Genomic DNA, 24,696 nt, shown 5'->3' with positions numbered 1-24,696 from the left:
TTCAATGAACCAGAACAAATTGTTCTAAAATTCATATGGAGCCACAAAAGACCCTGAATAGCGAAAACAATCCTGAGAAAGAAGAACAAAGCTGGGGGATTATGCTCCCTGACTTCAAGCTCTACTACACAGCCAAAGTAATCAAAACAATTTGGTGTTGACACAAGAATAGACCCATTGATCAATGGAACAGAATAGAGAGCCCAGATATAAACCCAAGCATATACGGTTAACTAATATACAATAAAGGAGCCATTAATATACAATGGGGAAAAGACAGACTCTTCAACAACTGGTGCTGGCAAAACTGGACAGCTACATGTAAGAATGAAACTGGATTACTGTCTAACCCCATACACAAAAGTAAACTTGAAATGGATCAAACATCTAAATGTAAGTCATGAAACCATAAAACTCTTAGAAGAAAACATAGGCAAACATCTATTGAATATAAATATGAGCAACTTTTTCCTGAACGCATCTCCTTGGGCAAAGGAAACAAAAGTAAAAATGAACAAATAGGACTACATCAAGCTAAAAAGCTTCTGTATAGCAAAGGACACCATCAGTAGAAAACAAAGGCATCCTACAGTATGGGAGAATATATTCATAAATGACATATCTCATAAAGGGTTAACATCCAAAATATATAAAGAACTCACATGCCTCAACACCCAAAAAGCAAATAAACCAATTAAAAAATGGGTTGAGGATATGAACAGACACTTCTCCAAAGAAGAAATTCAGATGGCCAACAGACACATGAAAAGATGCTCCATATCACTAGTCATCATGGAAATGTATATTTAAACCACTATGAGATATCACCTCACACCAGTTAGTATGGCCAACATCAAAAAGACTAGGAACAACAAATGCTGGCAAGGATGCAGAGAAAGGGGAGCCCTACTGCTGGTGGGAATGTAAACTAGTTTAACCATTGTGAAAAGCAGTATGGAGGTTCCTCAAGAAACTCAAAATAGAAATACCATTTGACCCTGGAATTCCACTTCTAGGAATTTACCCTAAGAATGCAGCAGCCAAGTTTGAAAAAGACAGATGCACCCCTATGTTTATCACAGCACTATTTACAATAGCCAAGAAATGGAAGCAACCTGAGTGTCCATCAGTAGATGAATGGACAAAGAAGATATGGTATATATACACAATGGAATACTATTCAGCCATAAAAAGAAAACAAATTCCACCATTTGCAACAACATGGATGGAGCTAGAGGGTATTATGCTCAGTGAAACAAGCCAGGCGGAAAAAGATAAATACCAAATGATTTCCCTCATTTGTGGAGTATAACAACGAAGTAAAACTGAAGGAACAAAACAGTAGCAGACTCACAGACGTCAAGAAGGGATTAGCAGTTAACAAAGGGAAGGGATGGGGGAAGGTGGCTGGGGTGAGAGTGAGAAGGGGATTGAGGGGTATTATGATCAGTACACATGGTGTGGGCAGGTCACGGGAAAGATAGTGCAGCACAGAGAAAACAAGTAGTGACTGTGTGGCATCTTACTACACTGATGAACAATGACTTCAATGGGATATGAGGGTGACTTGATAATGGGTGAATGTAGTAACCACAATGTTTTTCATGTGAAACCTTCTTAAGAGAGTGTATCAATGATACCTTAATAAATAAAAGGAAATTGCAAAATAGACTTGGTGACTGACTGAATATGGGATAAGGAAAAAGTAACACCTGAGTTTCTGGATAGAGAGGAATGGCATTATTAGTTTCTTTTATACATAAAAGGATGGCCCAAAAATACAAAGTAATTTGTCCAAAGTCATAGACTGTAATAAGCAGAATTGGAACTTGAACATGAGACTCCTTGTTCAAATTAGGTACTCTTTCCACTACAACACAACATATCAAGAAAGAATAATATCTTATATTTGTATAGCACTCTATAATTTACAAAGGGCTTTCACATACATTATTTCACTCAGTATTCTTAACAACCTATGAGTTAGACAGGACAGGCAGGCATCATTATCATTTGACCAATGAGTACACTTAGAGTAAGAAAATTAATACAACTACTTAAGATCCTCAGACACATATCTAATTTTCATCTGTTGGATTAAAGGAGAGCCTTAAGGTGGGAAGTGAGACTCAAGTGATGGACTTGGGATGGCTGAACATAATAGATATTGAGGGGAGAAAAGGGGTAGAAATAGAGGTGGTCTGGGTAAGTTATAGGGCTACCAAATTGCATAACTACATGTCATAATTTTTACAGGCTAACAATAGGATTGCTGCCTCCTGGAGTTGTGTAAGACAACAGCCATGTATTAAATAAAGTAGGAGTCAACAACCCGTAGATCAGGATCTACTGGTAGATCTAGAACCTCGCCTCATGGACCTCTAACCAAGCTGATTCCCAATAATGTCTTCTCCTCTCTGCTATACCCCCTTTCTGCCACATGTTCCAGCTGATATTCCCAGAGTGAAGAGGAAAAAGAACAGCCAGAAACTACTGCTCAGGGACTACTGTAGCTGTCCTGATCTTAAGACTCAGATTAACTGAAGGTCCTCCATATGATAAAGTTGGAGATCACCATAATAAAGGATTGGGAGGAGACAAAAATGGTCTCATGTGTCCATTTCTACTTGTGTAGTGGACAAAAATTCTAAAAAGTGCCAGGATAATCCTGTTAAACCTTCTTAGAACATGATCATACTCACATTAACTATAAATGTAACAAGAGTAAAAAGGCAGGTCATAACAGGCATTCATTTGGCAATCCATTCATGCATTAAATCAAATTAACAGAATACTAACAGATTACAAACAAAATTTACTACATAAATTTCTGAGCAAATTGTGTTTTGGTACAACACAAAACTAGGACACAAATGGTCTATGCAGATGTTTCAAATACAGAAGATAATCTAAAACTGATCAGATGCTTCAACTGTAGAACAGGACCTAAAACTAGCACTGGTAGTCCTCAAATGTCCATGTCAAATAACTGCAGTTAAGGGTCCCTGCCTCATATTTGAACAAAGGAAACACACTATTCTTACAGAAACACAACTGAAAACAAAGGCTAGGCAAATGTACTCTGCTTTGCTTGAAGACATCTCTGATGGCATTCTACCAACAATCACAAAATATATTTCTTTCTCTTCCCTTGCCTAACCCCCTTCTACATCTCCCAACTTCTCCTTAGACTTCCCACTGCAAATTGATGTGCACATTGCTCTCTAGAGTTACTTCAAGCTACTAGGGTTACTGACCCCAGCTACTCCGTGTAAATGTCATTTAACTGTCTGTATAGTTGTGTCACTAAGAAAACTTAATACAAAATTTAAACTACTCAGGAAACAAATTAGAGTGGAGACAGGATGAAATTTAGGCAGTGTGACTCCAAAGCCCATGCTCTTAACCCTCTCCAAAACAGCATATACAAAGGAATTTACCACAGATTACATAGCTGTTCAAAGCATTCAAAAAATGGCTGAATTGGAAAACCCAGTCCTCCCTCTGTTGTTCTTCCATTACACTCACAATACTTCTGACACCAGATGTGTGGGGGGTGGTTTCCACCACCAAGCAATTCTCAGTGCCACCAGATGAGCGTCCTACAATTCAACTCAATTCTGACATTATCTCCCTGGAAATGTGGTCAAGATTCCACAAGGGAAGGGCTCAGTCTCACAATACTGTTGCCACCCTACTTCCCACAGACTTAAATAGCTGTTCAAGGCATTCGAAAGATGGCCCACAACTAACACTTTCAATACTCCTCCCCAACATAACATCTCTACTACCATCAGGCAAGTGCTCTCACTGCCATTCAGCCCCTGCTTGCCATTTCTTTCTATGCCTTTGTTTAGACTAGTCCCCTCACTTAGAATGTTCTCTTCCACATAGTTAAATCCTATCACCCCACTCATCTGTAAACTCCACAAAAGCAGCACCACATTTGTTGTGTTGACTATCATATCCCGAGGGCCATGCATGCACATGACAGCTACTCAAATTATTGCTGAGTGAGTAAATGAAACCAAGTCCCACACCCTCCATGAAAAACAATGTCAAATACTCAGACCCACTTTCTTTTTGAATTCTGAAAATCCTAGAATCAGCATCATAGATTAGTACTCAATTTCTCTGTAATTGTTTGGCATGAGTCTTCTTTCTCTGGCTAGACATTGGATCATATGCCTTATGCTTCTCTGTATATCTTACAGGGCCTATGTAAATACTAGATATACAATTATTAATTAGAGTGGCTAATGTAATTTATGAAAATTCAATTTACATACAACTTTGTAAGAATGCCACTATTTTGATGGTAGGTCAGACATGCATAAAGCCTTTTCCATTGCCTACACTGTATATTTCAGAAACAAGTATGGTTAAGCATTTGGCAATTGAAAATAATCCAGAAAATCTCAATGGCCAGAGTCTGTGGCTCACAAATTATGCACGCAGACTGTTACAAGTTTTCTTGGCAGAGAAGAAGAATGAGTACATCAGGGTGATTTGACTTGCTAGCTATCATAGTTCTCATAGTTCTGAGATGTGATATTAACATTCTGTATGTGTGCTGTAGGCTATCATGCCCTCCCAATCTGAGTCTTCCATTTACTGTGGTGCAGTTTAGAAATTAAATATTCCTTGCAGAAACTGATTGATTTGTATATTCCTCTGTAGTAATTTTATAGTACATTTATAAATTTGCTATACTAAATTTATAGTACAGCAAAACTATAATTTATAGTATTATATAGGTTGCTAAAACTACTTTCACAGTAAATAATATATTAAAAGAATAAATTAATCAAACTTTATTGTGTGTTTACTACCTGCCAGGCACTGCTCTTAGGGTTGTATATGTATTAACTCATTGACAGTTCTATAAGGTAGGTACTGTTATGGTCCCCATTTTAGGAATTTGAAGGAGCTGAAGCACAAGGGTAAGAAATCTGCCCAGAGTCATACAAGTAGTAAGTAGAGGAGCTGGGATTCAAACCCAGACAGTCTGGCACCAGAGTTCCCACTCTTAAAACTACATTATACTGCCTCCCCAAAACTGTACATTACAACACAATGGTGAAGTTAGGATATCTTGAAATTATCAAGAGAATAATATCCAGTAGTCCAGAAAATGTAACCAGCAATGTTCCAATTTACACTTGCTTATCAACTTTTACTATATGTTCTTTTAGTATGGTTTAAATTCTAAACCTGTTATAAATATCAAAGTCTAGCCAAGTTCATAGATATGTTTACTGCCAAGATAAAAAAACACATGTGGACCATGTCTTTTCTCTCCCTGGGAGACTGAGAATACAAATAAACTAAGACCAACACCATTTTAAACATTAAGTCCCTTAGCATATCTTTATATAATGTAATTAAGCTAAAAATAAAAGTATGGATGCTAACCTTTGAATTTAGTTTGAAAGTACCAAGGAAATTTTGATTGGCCAATACTTCAATTTTTAATCATCAAATCAATTTTCCCATTGACCCTTTCAAAGAAGATAAATGAGTGTTCCTCTCTTTAGGACACATAAGGAACTTAATTCCAACAAACCTAATTTTGCTCAAATGTGTATTACTTTTAAAAAATACAGTTCCCTTATGTTAGGTAAGAGCATAGATTCGAAAGCCAGACTAACTGGCTTTAAATCTCAGTGTAGCCACTTGCTAGGTCTAGGAATAAAATTTGGTCCTAGAAGGAATATGTCAACTCTCACCAAAGTGCAAACAACAGACAATACCAGATTTGTTTTTTCACTACAGACAGGAACAGTTCTGGTGTCCTTCACTTAGATGCACCCCAAAAAATAATAGTGAAAGATTCAAGATGCCATGACTTACCACTTTCCATAAAGTTAAGAAACAGGAATTTGTGGGTTGCTTTTGTAATAATTTGTAATTAATGATAATTTTTGTAATAAAACTCTTAGGTAATCCTAATCAGACCCTGACACTCAAGGTCAAATAACATACTGTACTAAATAAATAATTCCTTTATCCATCATCATACAATGAATTTAAGGCTTTAAAACTATCTGAAGACTACCTAGGCTTTTATGATTAAAATTAACGTTGTCATCACCTAGTTAGAAAAAAATGAACTAGATAAAACATTTGGCTTTAGATGGACAATGCTTGAAGACATATGATACCAATCTACTAATATATAAAAATGTGATTAGAAATTAATACCAGGGTTTTGTGGATATATATCTGAACTAAAAAGTGTTATTTAGAATTGGTAAAATAAGAAAAAGTATTGATCGTCCCAAATGAAACCAGGTGTATACAATAACTTAATATTAGTGTTTCAATCACATAATGAAAATATTTATTAATCAATATAGTGTATATTAACTTAATGCTATTAGATTAGTAATATTTAATACTATTAGATTAATAATTAACTTGATAACTCAATTAGAATTCTTAGAGCACATAATCTTATCATCACCAAAAAAATTATACCTTCTCTTCCTACCATGTAAGTGCAAGGATCAACAAAGGAGATTACACTTAGAACTCTAAACAACTAAGCTCTTTATAGGCTTTTGTTAGTTCAAGCAGCAGCTCTTTTTTTTATTAAGGTATCATTGATATACACTCTTATGAAGGTTTCACATGAAAAACAATGTAGTTACTGCATTCACCCATATTATTGAGTCCCCTCTATACCCCATTGGAGTCACTGTCCATCAGTGTAGTAAAATGCCACAGAGTCCCTACTTGTCTTCTCTGTCAGGCATCAACTCTTAACTGTCTTCATGACACCAGAGGTTAACTACAAATTTATCCTAAATTGTCCTGAGAATTTTCTTTAGAGGACTCTCCATTGTGGAAATTTTTTCTCTCTGTTTTTATATCTCTATTGACAGTTTTTCAGGTCTTAACAGAGCCTTCTTAATGCTACCTTCTCCTGGGTACCAGGTAGCAAGCTTCAGGTGAACATTCAAGGCAGCAGTAACCATTTTCATCGCAATTCAAAGAAGTACACAGTGCTCTACAAACTCAGGTGGGAGTAGGGAAGGAAGGTAATCCCAGTTATTATTCCCTCCCTATCTACTTTGGTTCAGACATCAACTGTACAAGCAGGATTAGCAGCAATGACAACATAAAACACTTAATTTTTTACAAACAAAATCAGCTAAGGTAAATGATCAGGCTAAAAAAACTTTCCTAAGATGTGATTACCTAAAAATACCCAGTTATTTCAATTAGTAAATTGCTAAAATGTACTCCTGATTATAGGTCTGGAAAACTGGCCTTCTATACTAGAGAATTATAAAGTAAATATAAGTAAAAAGAAATTACACCCTTGAGCCATAGCTGTATAATTGTGAACAGAAAACATGGGACAAAGTGCAACTAATTGGCTCAAAACAGGGATATTTTATCCTCATTTCCTTCAGGGAAAGAAGTTATCTGGAAAGGGATGTAATCTACGAATATCCCACACATTTGAGCCCAAAGAAATAAAGAAATCACTTCAGTTTTTTAACAGTGCTGAAGAAACTAGGAACATATTTATGAAACCAGAAACATCTTACCCTTTCACTTTCATGAAACACACTCTAAAGATACTGTGATACTTTTCCTACCATACTATCTCAGCAAGAAAGTAAGTTATATCACATTAAATCACCATGAAGGCTGAGATTTAAATCATAAGTGAAAAAAATGATTGCTGGGATGGTTGATTGAACTGACATAGACTGCCTAATTGTTGCCTGTCTCCCCCACCCAACTCCTCCCACCCCATCTTGATTTATGTCCTAAGAAAAGATTACTGTTTAAAAACAAAACTCTGTAAAATCTTTAAACACTGTGCTGCCTTTAACAAAGACAAGTAAAGGGAATTTTGAGACAAAACTCCCAAATATTATTCTCATCTAAGCCAGTGCCTATATTACCTCAGACAAATCTCCCCTCATGGGGGCGGAGCCAAGATGGCAGTGTGAGTAGGACAGTGGGAATCTCCTCCCAAAAACATATATATTTTTGAAAATACAACAAATACAACAATCCCTAAAAGAGAGGCCAGAAGATACAGCACAACAGCCAGACCACATCCACACCCACGAGAACCCAGCATCTGACGAAGGAGGTAAGATACAAGCTGAGGCCCATTGGGACCCGAGCGCCCCTCACCCCAGCTCCCGGCGGGAGGAGAGGAGTCAGAGCGGGGAGGGAGAGGGATCCCAGGACTGCAAAATAGCCAGCCCTAGCCATCCGCACCCAGGCGTGGGGTGCTGGATACTAGGGAAACAAGACAGTAACACTTTTGAGCGGGTCCCCACAGTTGGCGCCTCTGAGACAAAGAAAAGCAAGTGCTTTCTGAAAGTCTTAAAGGGACAGAGACCCCACAGCAGGATGGAGGCGTCCTGGGACACTTAGCCCAGGAACTGGGAATCCTGGGGAACTCCGGGCACCCTAACCCCCTGGGCAGCAGCTCTGAGACCCTTCATGGCAATAAACAGCCCCCCTGTCTGTTCCCACTCCAGCATCCAGCCATAGCAGAGCAGCAGCCTGAGGCTGGCCATGCCCACAGCAAGGGAGCTTCCTCCATAGCAGCTGGGCAAAAAAGACCCAGTCTACGCGCAATTGCCCAACACAAGCCGCTAGGGGTCGCCGTTGTCCCAGTAAAGAAAGGCCAGGAGCAAGTGGAAAAGGTCTTGGCTGTCCCAGGTGACACACGAGTCAATAGCATACCACTGCATCTATCAACATGAAAAGGCAAAAAAATTTGATCCAAACAAGACTAACCCAGACACCTTTGACATTCTATCCTGAGAAGGAATCTGGGGAGGTAGATTTAACCAACCAATCTTCCCGAAAAAGAATTCAAAACAAAAGTCATAACCATGCTGATGGACTTGCAGAGAAATATGCAAGAACTAAGGAGGGAGAATACAGAAATAAAACACTCTGGAAGGACTTCAAAGCAGAATGGACGAGATGCAAGAGACCATTAATGGACTAGAAAACAGAGAACAAGAATGCAGAGAAGCTGACGCACAGAAAGATAAAAGGATCTCCAGGAATGAAAGAATATTAAGAGAACTGTGTGATCAATCCAAAAGTAACAATATTTGCATCATAGGAGTACCAGAAGAAGAAGAGAGAGAAAAAGGAATAGAAAGTGTCGTTGAAGAAATAATTGCTGAAAACTTCCCCAAAATAGGGGAGGAAATGGCCTCTCAGATCACAGAAACACACAGAACTCCCATGACAAGGGACCCAAAGAGGGAAACACCAAGACACATAATAATTAAAATGGCAAAGATGAAAGACAAGGACAAAGTATTAAAGGCAGCCAGAAAGAAAAAAAAGGTCACCTACAAAGGGAAACCCATCAGGCTATCATCACACTTCTCAATAGAAACCCTACAGGCCAGAAGAGAATGGCATGATATACTTAATGCAATGAAACAGAAGGGCCTGAACCAAGACTACTGTATCCAGCACGATTATCATTTAAAATGAAGGAGGGATTAAACAATTCCCAGACAAGCAAAAGTTGAGGGAATTTGCCTCCCACAAACCACCTCTACAGGGTATCTTACAGGGACTGCTCTAGACGGGAACACTCCTGAAAAGAGCACAGAACAAAACACCCAACATATGAAGAAGGGAGGAGGAGGAATAAGAAGGAAGAGAAATAAAGAATCATCAGACAGTGTTTATAATAGCTCAATAAGTGAGTTAAATTAGACAGTAAGATAGTAAAGAAGCTAACCTTGAACCTTTGGTAACCACAAACTTAAAGCCTGCAATGGCAATAAGTACATATCCTTCAATAATCACCATAAATATAAATGGACTGAATGCACCAATCAAAAGACACAGAGTAATAGAATGGATAAAAAAACAACACCCATCTATGTGCTGCATACAAGAGACTCACCTCAAACCCAAAGACATGCACAGATTAAAAGTCAAGGGATGGAAAAAGATATTCCATGCAAACAACAGCGATAAAAAAGCAGGTGTTGCAATACTACTATCAGACAAAATAGACTTCAAAACAAAGAAAGTAACAACAGATAAAGAAGGACATTACATAATGATAAAGGGCTCAGTCCAACAAGAGGATATAACCATTATAAATATATATGCACCCAATACAGGAGCAACAACATATGCGAAACAAATACTAACAGAATTAAAGAGGAAACAGAATGCAATGCATTCATTTTGGGAGACTTCAACACACCAATCACTCCAAAGGACAGATCCACCAGACAGAAAATAAGTAAGGACACAAAGGCACTGAACAACACACTAGAACAGATGGACCTAATAGACATCTATAGAACTCTACATCCAAAAGCAACAGGATACACATTCTTCTCAAGTGCACATGGAACATTCTCCAGAATAGACCACATACTAGGCCACAAAAAGAACTTCAGTAAATTCCAAAAGACTGAAATCCTACCAACCAACTTTTCAGACCACAAACATATAAAACTAGAAATAAATTGCACAAGGAAAGCAAAAAGGCTCACAAACACATGGAGGCTTAACAACATGCTCCTAAATAATCAATGGATCAATGACCAAATCAAAATGGAGATCCAGCAATATATGGAAACAAATGACAACAACACAAAGCCCCAACTTCTGTGGGACACAGCGAAAGCACTCTTCAGAGGAAAGTATATAGCAATCCAGGTATATTTAAAGAAGGAAGAACAATCCCAAATGAATAGTCTAATGTCACAATTATCGAAATTGGAAAAAGAAGAACAAATGAGGCCTAAGGTCAGCAGACCAAGGGACATAATAAAGATCAGAGAAGAAATAAATCAAATTGAGAATAAAACAACAGAAAAAAACAATGAAACCAAGAGCTGGTTCTTCGAGAAAATAAACAAAATAGATAAGCCTCTAGCCAGACTGATTATGAGAAAAAGAGAGTCAACACAAATCAACAGAATCAGAAACGAAAAGGAAAAATCACGACGGACCCCACAGAAATACAAAGAATTATTAGAGAATACTATGAAAACCTATATGCTAACAAGCTGGAAATCCTAGGAGAAATGGACAACTTCCTAGAAAAATACAACCTTCCAAGACTGACCCAGAAAGAAACAGAAAATCTAAACAGACCAATTACCAGCAATGGAATTGAAGTGGTAATCACAAAACTACCCAAGAACAAAACCCCGGGGACAGATGGATTTACCTCGGAATTTTATCAGAAATACAGAAAAGATATAATACCCATTCTGCTTGAAGTTTTCCAAAAAATAGAAAATGAGGGAATACTCCCAAACTCATTCTACAAAGCCAACATCACCCTAATACCAAAACCAGGTAAAGACCCCACCAAAAGAGAAAACTACAGACCAATATCCCTGATGAACATAGATGCAAAAATACTCAACAAAATATTAGCAAACTGAATTCAAAAATACATCAAAAGGATCATACACCATGACCAAGTGGGATTCATCCCAGAGATGCAAGGATGGTACAACATTCGAAAATCCATCAACATCATCCACCACATCAACAAAAAGAAAGACAAAAACCACATGATCATCTCCATAGATGCTGAAAAAGCATTCGACAAAATTCAACATCCATTCATGATAAAAACTCTCAACAAAATGGGCATAGAGGGCAAGTACCTCAAAAATAATAAAGGCCATATATGATAAACCCACAGCCAACATCATACTGAACAGTGAGAAGCTGAGGGCTTTTCCTCTGAGATCGGGAACAAGACAGGGATGCCCACTCTCCCCACTGCTATTCAACATACTGCTGGAGGTCCTAGCCACAGCAATTAGACAAAACAAAGAAATACAAGGAATCCAGACTGGTAAAGAAGAATTTAAATTGTCACTATTTGCAGATGACATGATATTGTACATAAAAAACCCTAAAGACTCCACTCCAAAATTAATAGTACTAATATCAGAATTCAGCAAAGTTGCAGGATACAAAATTAACACACAGAAATCTGTGGCTTTCCTATACACTAACAATGAACTAATAGAAAGAGAAATCAGGAAAATAATTCCATTCACAATAGCATCAAAAAGAATAAAATACCTAGGAATAAACCTAACCAAGGAAGTGAAAGACCTATACCTTGAAAACTACAAGACACTCTAAAGAGAAATTAAAGAGGTCACCAACAAATGGAAACTCATCCCATGCTCCTGGCTAGGAAGAATTAATATCATCAAAATGGCCATCCTGCCCAAAACAATATATAAATTCAATGCAATCTCTATCAAATTACCAACAGCATTCTTCAATGAACTGGAACAAATAGTTCGAAAATTCATATGGAAACACCAAAGACCCCGAATAGCCAAAGCAATCCTGAGAAGGAAGAATAAAGTGGGGGCATCTCGCTCCCCAACTTCAAGCTCTACTACAAAGCCACAGTAATGAAGACAATTTTGTACTGGCACAAGAACAGAGCCACAGACCAGTGGAACAGATTAGAGACTCCAAACATTAACCCAAACGTATATGGTCAACTAATATTCAATAAAGGAGCCATGGACATACAATGGGGAAATGACAGTCTCTTCAACAGATGGTGCTGGCAAAACTGGACAGCTACATGTAAGAGAATGAAACTGGATCACTGTCTAACCCCATACACAAATGTAAATTCGAAATGGATCAAAGACTTGAATGTAAGTCATGAAACCATAAAGCTCTTAGAAAAAAACATAGGCAAAAACCTCATGGACATACACATGAGTGACTTCTTCATGAACATATCTCCTTGGGCAAGGGAAACAAAAGCAAAAATGAACAAGTGGGACTATATCAAGCTGAAAAGCTTCTGTACAGCAAAGGACATCATCAATAGAACAAAAAGGTACCCTACAGTATGGGAGAATATATTCATAAATGACAGATCCGATAAAGGGTTGACATCCAAAATATATAAAGAGCTCACACACCTCAAGAAACAAAAAGCAAATAATCCAATTAAAAAATGGGCAGAGGAGCTGAATAAACAGTTCTCTAAAGAAGAAATTCAAATTGCCAACAGACACATGAGAAGATGCTCCACATTGCTTGTCATCGGAGAAATGCAAATTAAAACCACAATGAGATTATCACCTCACACCAGTAAGGATGGCTACCATCCAAAAGTCAAACCACAACAAATGTTGGTGAGGTTGTGGAGAAAGGGGAACCCTCCTACACTGCTGGTGGGAATGTAAATTCGTTCAACTATTGTGGAAAGCAGTATGGAGGTTCCTCAAAATGCTCAAAATAGAAATACCATTTGACCCAGGAATTCCACTTCTAGGAATTTACCCTAAGAATGCTGCACTCCAGTTTGAAAAAGGCAGATGCACCCCTATGTTTATCGCTGCACTATTTACAATAGCCAAGATATGGAAGCAACCTAAGTGTCCATCAGTACATGAATGGATAAAGTAGATGTGGTACATATACACAATGGAATATTACTCAGCTGTAGGAAAAAAACAGAACCTACCATTTGCAACAACATGGATGGAGCTAGAGGGTATTATGCTCAGTGAAATAAGCCAAGCGGAGAAAGAGAAATACCAAACGATTTCACTCATCTGTGGAGTAGAAGAACAAAGGAAAAACTGAAGGAACAAAACAGCAGCAGAATCACAGAACCCAAGAATGGACTAACAGTTACCAAAGGGAAAGGGACTGGGGAGGATGGGTGGGAGGGGAGGGATAAGGGCGTGGTAAAAGAAAGGGGGCATAATGATTAGTATGTATAGTGTGAGGGGGCACGGGGAGGGCTGTGCAGCACGGAGAAGACAAGTAGTGATTTTACAGCATCTTACTACGCAGATGGATAGTGACTGTGAAGGCGTATGTGGGGGGAATTGGTGAAGGGGGAGACTAGTAAACATAATGTCTTTCATGTAATTGTAGATTAATGATACCAGAAGAATAATTAATTAATTAATTAATCAATCAATCAATCAATTAATTAAAATAAAATAAATCGGTGAACACACACACACAAAAAAAATCTCCCCTCACGATTTACTTTCCCAAGTGGCAAATGAAGATTATTTTCACTCATTGGGATGTTAAAAGTCTTGATTAAAGTTTGCAGAGCATTTAAATATATATAGAAGCACTTCTAATGTGTAATTTACAGAAAGGAATGTATGGCCTTTGAGACTTCACAGAAGACTGTAATGTGTTAGTTGGGGTTATTTTTGTTTGCTCTCTTGCTCTCATTTTCAAACAAATTTCATCTCTTCTGCTTGCATTCAAAGAAAAACAACCTTCGACATTAGAGACCAGAGATGTTAACCTATCCTTTAGAAGGACTAATGTTTAATCTAACCCTACCTAGAGGCCAATAATCAATGTATTTCTAAGACTTTGATTGGAAAGAAAATAATTTCTATCATGTTTAACGAGCACCAGTAGAAAAATCAATTTGGAGGAGAAGAGGAAATGAAGAAATTCCTTGTGGAAAACCTGGACCAGCTTCTGGCTTTAGACTATGTTGTTATTGTTCCTCGCAATTTAAAAAATGATTCCAAATTATATTTAAGACACAACACTCAATCAGAATTAAAGTATAACCAGCTGTACTTCATTCTCTTTTAGATATGACTTTACATCAGAATTCAATCTTATGCATTAACAGTTTTTGTTATTTATGCATTTTTTTCTCTATACAAGCTTTTTTATTGGCTAGAAGATAGTTGGATATGTTTGTAAGCTTGCCAACTTTGTATTCTATGTATTTTTTTCTTTTACCAGTGACATCTTGGAAGATGTGGCTGTGTTAGAAACAGGAATGTTGACATACACTATTGTTGGATGTCCTGCATCTTTCCAGTACCCCAAGCCTTGGCTCACATAATTTCTTCTACCTGGGCTGCCCTCCCCTACCACCATTCCTGCAAAGCTAAATCCTAGCCATTTTCCAAGGCCCTGCTCAAATGCTCCCGTCCCTGCACTCTCATAACACTTTCTGTTTCTAATATATAACGTTACCTAGATTAAAAGGGTGTATCTATCTTTCCTATTACATTGTGAGAACCTCACACACACACACACACACACACACACACACACACCCTCTGTCATGACTGCAGGCACAGGTTTGAAAGATAAAAAATAAAATATCAGTTCAAAACATCCTAAAAGCATGAGATAAGCAGCCTAGTTATTCAGTCAGTGGGGCTGCTAGAACTCACTTGAACTCAACAAGACAAACTCTCTTGAGGCCAGGGACTCTCCTATTTCTTGTGTATACCTCCTACCACTCCCCACACTTCAGTACCACCTAATTCAATGTTCTGCACACATTAAGTGTCAGTACAAGGCCATACCACTGCAGTCCTGAAGAGGCTGTAATTAAAACAAAGATAAGATTCTGAAAAATACTAACTTATACAACAATGAAAGAGTTGTCGGTGCTTAGAAAAACCTCAGCGTCTACAACAAAAAGTGTTAAAGGTGAAGATGCCACAAAGTGCGGCAAGTATGAAGAGTAACTTCACTGGGAAGGGGACAGATGAACAAAATGAAATGGAAACAAGAGTGTTCGCTCTCAGTTTAGCTTACGCTCCCACAGAGAAGCAAGAAGCAAAATACCTAATCGTTTTACGTTATTTCTTTACTAATGGTGACCTGATCAGTCCATGTGACTTCCAATACCGGACACAAACCTTGTATTTTCAATTAACTACAGGCCACGGATGATCAGGACACGTCCCCAAGAGGGTACAAGAAAGTGACACTGTCAGGAGCTCATCTCCCCTCCCCTATCCCCATGAGCATGGTAAATAACCTGATTTATGAAGAAGTGAGAACTTGAAGACTGCCCCCAGGTTAACACCACCTTTTCGCCATGCTCGGCGGTACAGACTGACAGGACAGAACACCTCTCCAGTAAGAGGGGATGACGGGAAGCCGAGAGGATTTACCTGGCTCTTTTATCCTACGGTTAAACCTCCAGCCCTACGCAGCCCGTGGCAGCGACAAATCCACGCGAGCAGGCTCCAGTCACACACGAGGAGAAGTCAGGGCAGGGGCGGCTAGCGGGGGGCGGGGGGCGGCGGGGGCGGCGGGGGCAACTCCTCCCTCGGCTTCTTCTCTTCCTCCACCCACCACCGCGAGGCGGATGGCTTTTACTCCTCCCTCCTTTTCTCCCCCCACTTCCGGCCTATACCCACCCGGAAGCCGGGGCGGGTCAGGCCGGCGGAGGCGCGGGTCACGTGCAAGGAAACCGAGTACTGGAGCCGAGCGTCATCCGCCTCCTGCTGCCTCTGGCCCAACGCACACCCTCTGGCGGATGGAAATCTTCCTCTAGGGCGCTGCCGCGAGCTCCCGCCTCCCAGCCCCCCTTCACGCCCGTCACCAAAAACAAAACAAAACAAATGCATCCCTCCAAAACCTGTGTCATCTGTGGTTTCCTAACGTCAAGGCAGTTAGTACCATAGAGCTCCCTGTAAATCATGTTCTACATAATCTTCCCCAGTATGAGATCAACGTGCTTGTTAGAACGTGTAGCCTACCTCCAGATGCCAATGCCAGAATTATGAACTTGTCCTCATTCCTCCATTGAAAAATGATCTCAAAAAATTCATAACTCCTATTTTTTAATTCATGATTTTAAGTTAATAGTCTTTACGTGTTGGAGTCGAGGCAGTGGTCGCACCGCACACTAACTTCGCAATCGCCATTCCAAGCTCTGAACCAGTTCCCCATTTCGTCATTCATTCATTCATTCGTCCACCGTCTTAAAAGCCTAGAGGATTCCAAAGATGCAAATACTAGATTATCTATCTCCATGAGTTTGGATAGAAATGAGATGCATAATATGTAGCAACACAATGCAGTAAATAAGTGGTACAGAAAGAAAAAAATTTGAGAGAAATGTTTTTATTCCTTTCCATTCTGACATTTTTAAAGGTGCAAAATCCTAAAATATTTTAAATTAATAACAGTAAGAGGGAGAGGATCCATCTCATTAATTTTGAAGCTGGTCTTTTCGTATTTCCTTTAATTAAATATGTCACAAGATGTAGGGGAAAACATCACAGAGTTTATATTTTCAACCGCAACCATCTGAACTGTTCCCATACAAGTATCAAGTCTAATGTGGCAGAACTCACAAATAGTACCCAAAATACAAATGTTAACATTTGTAAAAGGCTTAGAAAAGTGGCATGCAGTAAGCATATTTAAGTGTTAAATAACTTCCATCCTACCTGTTGTCAAATTCCTATTAAGCCTTGACAGTCAACACTTAAAATTACTCACAGATTTACACCTATCACAAAGTATTTCAGAAAGAAATGTTCCTCAGCACTCTATACCCAACCACACGAATTAGCTTCTGGAATCCCTACGTTCTCGGACATTAAACTGTAGTTGTCAGTCAATGTGCACAACCTTAATTATTAAGATACAAATTCAACCCCAAATTTAAATCTTGTTGCATCTCGTGAAATTTAGACGGTTTTTAAATGGCTTCCAATTACCAGCAGGTTGGCTTTAACCACAATATTAACACTGTGTTAAGCTTTTCAAAGAAAGTAACTGTAAGGCAAAAACTGTAAGGCAAAAATAAAGCCTTAATTTAAAAAATAAAGCCTTATCAGAAGACTATCAAATCTACTAGCTGTGTAGTTTCTATGTAGTCTATCATTATGACCTGCAAGATCCTCCACCCACTAGAACATTGATCTCTACATGCATCACCCCTGCACCCCCTTTTCAATGCACAAACATATCAACACTTTCTTAGAAATACTGTATTAACTGAGCTTTCACATAGAATGTCTTCAAGTAATCAGGTTTTCTGGTGTCGAGCACATTGCAGTTGCCCCTAAAATGCTTAAGTGGTATTAGTATCTCCATTAAAGCTAATAGTCGCAAAGGTAAGAACTCGGTATCTATGCCTCTACAACTTCCACAGTACCTACTTCTAAATAAATTTAATGAATTTAAAAGAACAGAACACATGCACTAATTTTTCAAGGAAATTAAGAATGCTATTTATGCCACGCACCGTAACTTATAATACTTCAGAGCAATCCAATAAATAACATCTAAAGAATTGGCAATGCTTCTCAAGTCACTTACTTACATTCATCAGACATAAAAAATATTTTTTTCATAAGGACCTAATTTGACAACTTTCCCACTCCAGGTATTACTAAAACAGTCTCTAAGTGATGCGTTATAGGGTAAGTTGACTGCATTTATGAGAGGATAAAACTTTGAATACTAAGAAAGCTGCAAGGTCAGATTATTGTAATGGCACAAAATAAACTACAGCTTCATTTCTGGTTATTTTAGAAATAGTCATCAGGACAAGATAAACTACAAACTCGTTTTAAAAGTTTGTTCAAAGATGCCTACTACCATCACCAGAATTTATCACACAAAGCTGTATACATACATTGGCAAATGGACATTTTAAATGTTACATATATTTCTTTTTGCCTATTAGAATAGCTGACAATTATCATTTACTTGACAGAAGTGGTACAAATCATACTGAAAATTACCTCCAGTCCTTAGAAATCCTGTGTCAAGTCAGTAATGAAAAAGTAAGTAATCTAATGAAAGGTTGAAACTCCCTTAGGCATGTTTATTTTGCCTAAGCACATGTCAATTACATGCATTTAAATACTTTAGTCCTATCTCAACATTCTAAATATGATATAAAGTGTTCATTTAAATTTTACCAAGTGGCACTACTGTTAACAGTTGACCCTTGAACACAGTAATTGGAGTACTGACCCATTCCGCAGTTGAAAATCCACAACTACTGACTCCCAAAAAACTTAATGGCCAGCTATTGATCAGAAAGAAGCCTTATGGATTAAGTCAATTAACACTTTGTACATTATATTTATCATACACTGTATTATGATAAAGATAGAGAAAATGATTTTTTCAAATTGTTGCAATCTCCAAAAATTTTTCCAATGTATTTATGGAAAAAAAATCCACATATAAGTGGATCTTCGTAGGTCAAACCCATGTTGTTTAAGGGTCAACTACAGTTTCTAATCTTGCAGCCTACTTATTTGGCAATGAAATTCAAATCATTTGGCCTATTCAGAACATGAAATTATTGGCTTTGGTACCTTTAATGAGAAAACAAGACATATTGCCATGAAAGCAGTCTTCTAGTATTTTGTGTAAAAACCTGCCAAATGCCTAATTATAAATCCTTATCTATACCAGGTAAATTTGGAGATTCCTAAAAGCCACTTACCTGAGAGTATCAGGTGAATTTTATAAATCTGTAATTTAGCTAATACAAGTAGGTTTCACAGCTGAAATTCCATTTTCTGCTTGAGCAGTATCAACAAACTACTACATATTTTTACAGCCATCAGCCAGGTAATGAAAACACATGGTGTAATATCATGTTTTCCCCAGTCTTACACATAAAATCCTGCTATCATACTGAATTCAGAATAATCCAAATCCAAAAGTTGGTATAATTACAGAACACCAACACAGAGGTTACTGATTGTAGTTAGGTAAGGGAAAATAAACTGTATTTGAGTAATTCTTTAGTAACATCATAAGCATTCCAAATAAATACGCAAAAAAATCTAAAATTCTAGGATAAATGTGCTAAGGAAGCCAGGGAGCCAGCTGATCTTCAGACATACAAGTTATTTTGCTAAGACCATTCTTCCCTTGGGTTTGGTGACACCGCAATTTTTCTTGGCAGGAGTGAAAAGGCCTTAGTCATGCCAATTCCAAATACAAACATAATCAAGAGGTATAAAACAGTAGGCATAACCAAAATCTGGATACCAATTTTTTAGCTCATAACTCTGTCATCAACTATTCGTGAATTGTAATTTCAGTCTACTATAAGGTCAACTTCCAGGTGTAGCCAAGTTGTCTTTTTACACTACCTCATAGAGAACAGTATTTAAGAAGCTGTAGAGTGTTTTGACTTTAATATTAAAACAAAGGTTAAATAAATGAAAAGTGATCAACCTTGGTTTCATTTACAAAAGAGACAAACCTACAATGAAGGTTTCAAATGTTTTATTTCTTCAATCATGCCATATTTTAATGAGTACACAGTGCTTTTAGTTGCATCAATTACAAGTTGGTTTTGAAACAATTCAGTATTATACCAGCTGGGATGATTACTGATCTCTCCATTCCTTTGGGGTGACTCTGCCAACAGGGGACAGGTTCCATTCTATTCCAATTTGTGTTGCTGTCTGTAAGAATTAAAATGCTGTCAGTTATACATGTTTAAACCAGAGTCCACTCTCCCTTGGAGTTTATTTCTTAAAAGTGACAAAGCTATTCTGCTTTATAGGTTAAAAACACACAGAAACCCACCTGGGACATAGTGCCCTTCATGTAGGCCAAACCTAATTGCTGCGCTAATTCTCTAGAGCAGTGCTAAGTCAGTAGAACTTCCTGATATGAAGGAAATGTTCTATATCTGTACTGTCCAAGAGAGTACCCACTAGCCACATATGGCTACTGAGCAATTTAAATGTGCCTACTTTGACTAAAGACTGAATTTTTAATTCTACTTAATTCAAATTTGTTTTGTACTACCTCCTCAAAACATTGCTTCACTCAACCACAACTACCTAAATACTGCCAAAGAGCACTTTTGTAATATCTCTTCTTCAAGGACCATTTCACCTCCACAAGTGTCCAATCACACATTTGTTCAACATTTGTTTGCTCTTCTAATTAAGTACACACACACTTATTTTAATATTATATCTGATTTCAGGAATACGAAAAGAAGGAAAAAGGCCTATTAATAAAGTATCTTTGTTATTAAAGCAAGTGTTGACTCATGTATTTTGAGATCAACTTATTTATTGTAACTTCAAGACTTCCACTTTTAACTAGTAAGTACAGTGACTGGTAAGTAAACTAAATTACTGAAAAAACTCACTTTACATCTCATCCATCAGAAATATTATATACTCAGCTCTTGAGGGCAGAATTTTAGAAGAAAAACTCACTAAGTGAAGGAAGGTGACCCAAGATGGTGAAAACACTGGAAACCATGTAACAAAAAATGACTGACAGAACTAAGGATGTTTAATTTGTCATGTCCAAGAGACATGGCAGCAACTTTCTGGTAGCTAATAGTTGCTTCTTGGAAATGGGATCAGAATTTGTTACAATGGAATGATGGGTAGAAAATGAAAGAGACAGATATTAACTCAAGATCCTTTTTTAACAGCTACACAATACAAATGTCATGTAGTAAGTAACTTGTTACTGGGAATACTAAGAACAGATGATGGATGAATGCTGAGTGTTGAAGAAGAAATTCCTGTACTGGGGGGATGATTAAGTTAGAAAATCTCTAAAGTTCCTCCTAACTAGAAATGTATACTACTGTGTGAAAACATTTTGAATATGTGAGCTAAACAGGAAAAAAAAACATCTAAAACAGAAATTATCAATCAACGGTACTTACATATGCCCATACAGCAATGCAGAAAGCGGCTCCGCTAGCTAGTACAGCATTACCGTATTTGTCATGGAAATCAGGTGTCCGTTTCTGGTGGCTCTGCCTTGCCACTGTTCGGTGAATGCTTCGAACTTAAAGAAGAGAAAGGAATATAGGCGCATATCTATCAATTATCAGTAAAAGAGAACGTATTGATATTACCGATCAGAAAAGGAAGTTAACTTTAGAGTTTTATGCAGTTCAATAAATGTTAAAACATACTTATAGGTAAAATCAAAGTAGCACACTTTGACACACATCAAAAGTAAGATGAATTGACAGATAGATTGATATGTGATAATTGTAACAAATAAATATAGCAAAATGTTAATTGTAGAATCTATATGGTAGGTATTCATCATACAATTTTTTCGAATTTTCTGTATGTCTGAAAGTTTTCACAATAAAATGCTGGGGGAAAAACAAAGAACAGGTGATGTCAGCAACGTTCACTGAAAACCAGTATTTGTATAACCTCTGGAAGTTTGCTCCTATTCATTAATTTGAATATTTAGGACTTAAATTCTCATTCCAGTTTACTGAGCACTGCTCAACAACTTAAACATAAAAGGACTCAAAATGAACTGCAAAGTAAAGCACACTATATGTTTAGGACCTTAAAATTACAAAAAAAGCTCCAAAACTAATCTTTGTTATTTAAAACAATTACTAATGAATACAGATGGCACCAGGCTAAAATAAATGGAGTATATGGAAATGTGTAAGACACAGACCCTGTCCTCAGGTAACTTCCAGTCTAGAGTGTATTAGATATGTAGACACAAATCAATATATAGTACATACATGTATACATATATAATACATGATACATATACAAGGAAGCAGAATGTCAGTGAAGCACTTTGAATAGCAGAAAGGATTTGGTTATGTACATGTGGGAAAGGGAAATCTGAAAATAGGTAGAGACAAAAGTCCAGAGTACTAGAAAACCAATTACGTTGAAGGATGAGGGGCACAGACAAGTAATAAGGGGTAGAACTAGAAGGGATCATGGAGGATCACTTTTTTGGTAAAGGTAAAGGTAAAGGTTTTTGAACAGAATGACAGCATTATAACTTTGTTTTTTCTATTATTTTAGTAGAGTTTTCAAACTGCCTCTAAGGGCACTTAGGAGGGCTTGGAAGAGCCAAGACTGAAAAATGTCTATTTCCAACTGTTTTTTCTTCCTCTGCAATCTAAGTAGCATGTCCTTACAGTTTTAGATCCTCAAAAGGTAGTTACATAGTGGAAAGCATATTAAAGATACAACAACATTACTTAAGAATACAATGGCTTTTACGTGATACAATAGGTTATTTCAGGATAGTTATCTGACCATCAACACTTTCTTCTCTTAAATGCCTTACATTTTTTTCACCTTTAGTCACACTTGGGATGAGCAAATTTACAAACATTTCATAATATATTCATTCTGCTCTAGAGCAGTTAAAAAGCGAGTGTTCGAATTCCACACCGAAATAACAACCAAAAAAACCCTTTCCTGTTACAAGGTCCTACCTACTCAAAGGGCAAAGAAATTACAATTACCAAACAATTCTATACCTCATGACCTCAACACACAGATCAGCCACATGGATTTCTTTAGACCTCTTCTCTATGACAAAAAATGGTTTAGTTACCACTTATTGGTAACCTCATATAATCCTCAACAATTCTATGAGGTAGGAATTTTCTAACCTGATAATTAAGCAGGAAACTGAAGTTCTGTTAAATCGATGTTGCGATTAAACCATATGCCCAAAGTGAAAGAGATTAACAGACGTGGCTTTTGAGATATGGAAAACAAGTCAGGCACTTGTTTTTTGGTTACTCTCAAAGTTCTTAAGTGTTTGGAACAATGTAGTAATAGAATACTTACAATGACTCCGTAAACTGAAAATAAAAAGATAGCTAAATAAACTAAATAGTAATTTAGGTCACTTTCAATATACAACTCACGTTACTCAAGGTCATCTTCAGTGCAAATCAAGTATGGAAATGAATTTCCTTTCTCCAATCCAGTGTATTCTCAATACCTAATGCTGGTCTCAAAATTTTCCTGTATCTGCCTAACTTTTAATTAAAAATGACCATAATTGCTTTGGGGGCAGCTAACATTCATTTAATAACCCACAAACATAAAAACTGACGGGCTATCATGTAGGTTCTCCCCCCCTGCAATGAAACCGGATGAAGAGCTAGACTTAGTTTCCTTGTGTTACCGTTACAGAAATTGGAGAGGTTCTTCTATTTGGGAGTCAGTGTACCCCCAGAGCTAAAATTTATGAAATTACCTAAAGACATGAGAAGTATCCATAAAACGTCTCCTTCCCTGAAATCGTAGGTTATTGAACTTTGAAAAAAGCAGGGCTAGACGATGACTCCGGTAACAGAAAGAGAGCTGGGAACTGAAACAGAAACACTAGGTAATTAAGCTAATGATAAGGACATCTTCTTAATTACTTGAGGCGAGATGGAAGACTGAGCATTCAGAATTAGAAGGTCTGCACGTAGGTGGAGGGAAAGGGCACGAGGGACCACGAGGAAAAATGGATAAAAGGCAATTGGAAATCATGTGATCACAGTTTTGCTCACCTTGGAGACGACTTAGTGCGTTTTTGGCCAGGGAAAACATCATGAAGGTGAAGACAGAACTGCGGCAACTACAGGTGCTGGTTTGCTGCAACTCCAAATCAAATACCCTTGCAAAGATCTCTGAAAAACAAAATGGCTTTCAGCTGAGCATTTAACGAGATTTAATGAAATCTCGCGAGACCTGTAAAAAACCTGTAGATATTGTAGTCCTCCTTGCCGCAAGGATATGAAGGCCTGTTGGGAAATGTAGTTTCACGCGTTATGAATGACGTATGACGGTATTTACTGAAGAACGAGTGACCCGCCCCCCTTGAAGCCAGGTTTCGGGCTCTGTAGAGAGCCGAGACATCGATCTTATACGGCCATCAAAGGCACCAGTTTCAAGATGTATTTTCAGAGGCTTGAGCTTTTATCTGACTGCACACTAACAGTTCATTCTATTCCTCCAAACTTCCTTCACTTTTCTGATTTTTGGCTCCTATAACTACATACTAATTGATTTAACTTTTAATTTTGAAACGACTTTAAGTTTAGAGAAAAAGTATGAGCATAGTAAAAATGATCAGCAATATGTAGATAAATATGATAAAGCAACTTTAACAAATTATTGT

At 37.6% G+C, this 24,696-nt stretch overlaps 2 protein-coding genes across 5 annotated transcripts in view; both read right to left on the bottom strand.

Moving 5' to 3' along the window:
- ATP7A (ATPase copper transporting alpha) overlaps positions 1-16,142 on the bottom strand; it is a 194,686-nt gene extending 178,544 nt beyond the window's left edge. For 3 of the 4 annotated variants that reach the window (XM_057495796.1, XM_036929137.2, XM_036929136.2), the window contains exon 1: positions 15,939-16,142. The gene's annotated coding sequence lies outside the window, so the exon portion shown is untranslated. The remainder of the gene's footprint in view (positions 1-15,938) is intronic. The other variant, XM_036929140.2, reaches the window with a different exon arrangement.
- A 3,883-nt stretch (positions 16,143-20,025) lies between these two features.
- LOC118934052 (cytochrome c oxidase subunit 7B, mitochondrial) lies at positions 20,026-24,253 on the bottom strand. The gene is made up of 3 exons (XM_036929146.2): positions 24,086-24,253; positions 21,458-21,582; positions 20,026-20,222 (listed from the first exon to the last, which is right to left on the bottom strand). The coding sequence occupies exons 1-3, from the start codon at positions 24,126-24,128 to the stop codon at positions 20,145-20,147; spliced, it is 246 nt and encodes an 81-aa protein (XP_036785041.1). The 5' UTR covers positions 24,129-24,253; the 3' UTR covers positions 20,026-20,144.
- Positions 24,254-24,696: the final 443 nt, after the last annotated feature.

Source organism: Manis pentadactyla, chromosome X, assembly GCF_030020395.1.
Source record: "Manis pentadactyla isolate mManPen7 chromosome X, mManPen7.hap1, whole genome shotgun sequence".
Taxonomy (NCBI): Eukaryota; Metazoa; Chordata; class Mammalia; order Pholidota; family Manidae; genus Manis; species Manis pentadactyla.
The sequence above is the reverse complement of the archived record's forward strand: the minus strand, read 5'-3'. Positions and strand labels throughout refer to the sequence as shown.

What these genes read in the sequence shown, in the direction of transcription:
- LOC118934052 (XM_036929146.2), bottom strand. Translation starts at nt 24,128, where the DNA reads ATGATGTTTTCCCTGGCCAAAAACGCACTAAGTCGTCTCCAAG. An exon ending in CGCACTAAGTCGTCTCCAAG is followed by an intron (nt 21,583 to 24,085) that starts GTGAGCAAAACT and finishes CTCTTCTTTAAG; the next exon opens with TTCGAAGCATTCACCGAACA. An exon ending in GCATTGCTGTATGGGCATAT is followed by an intron (nt 20,223 to 21,457) that starts GTAAGTACCGTT and finishes TAATTCTTACAG; the next exon opens with ACAGCAACACAAATTGGAAT.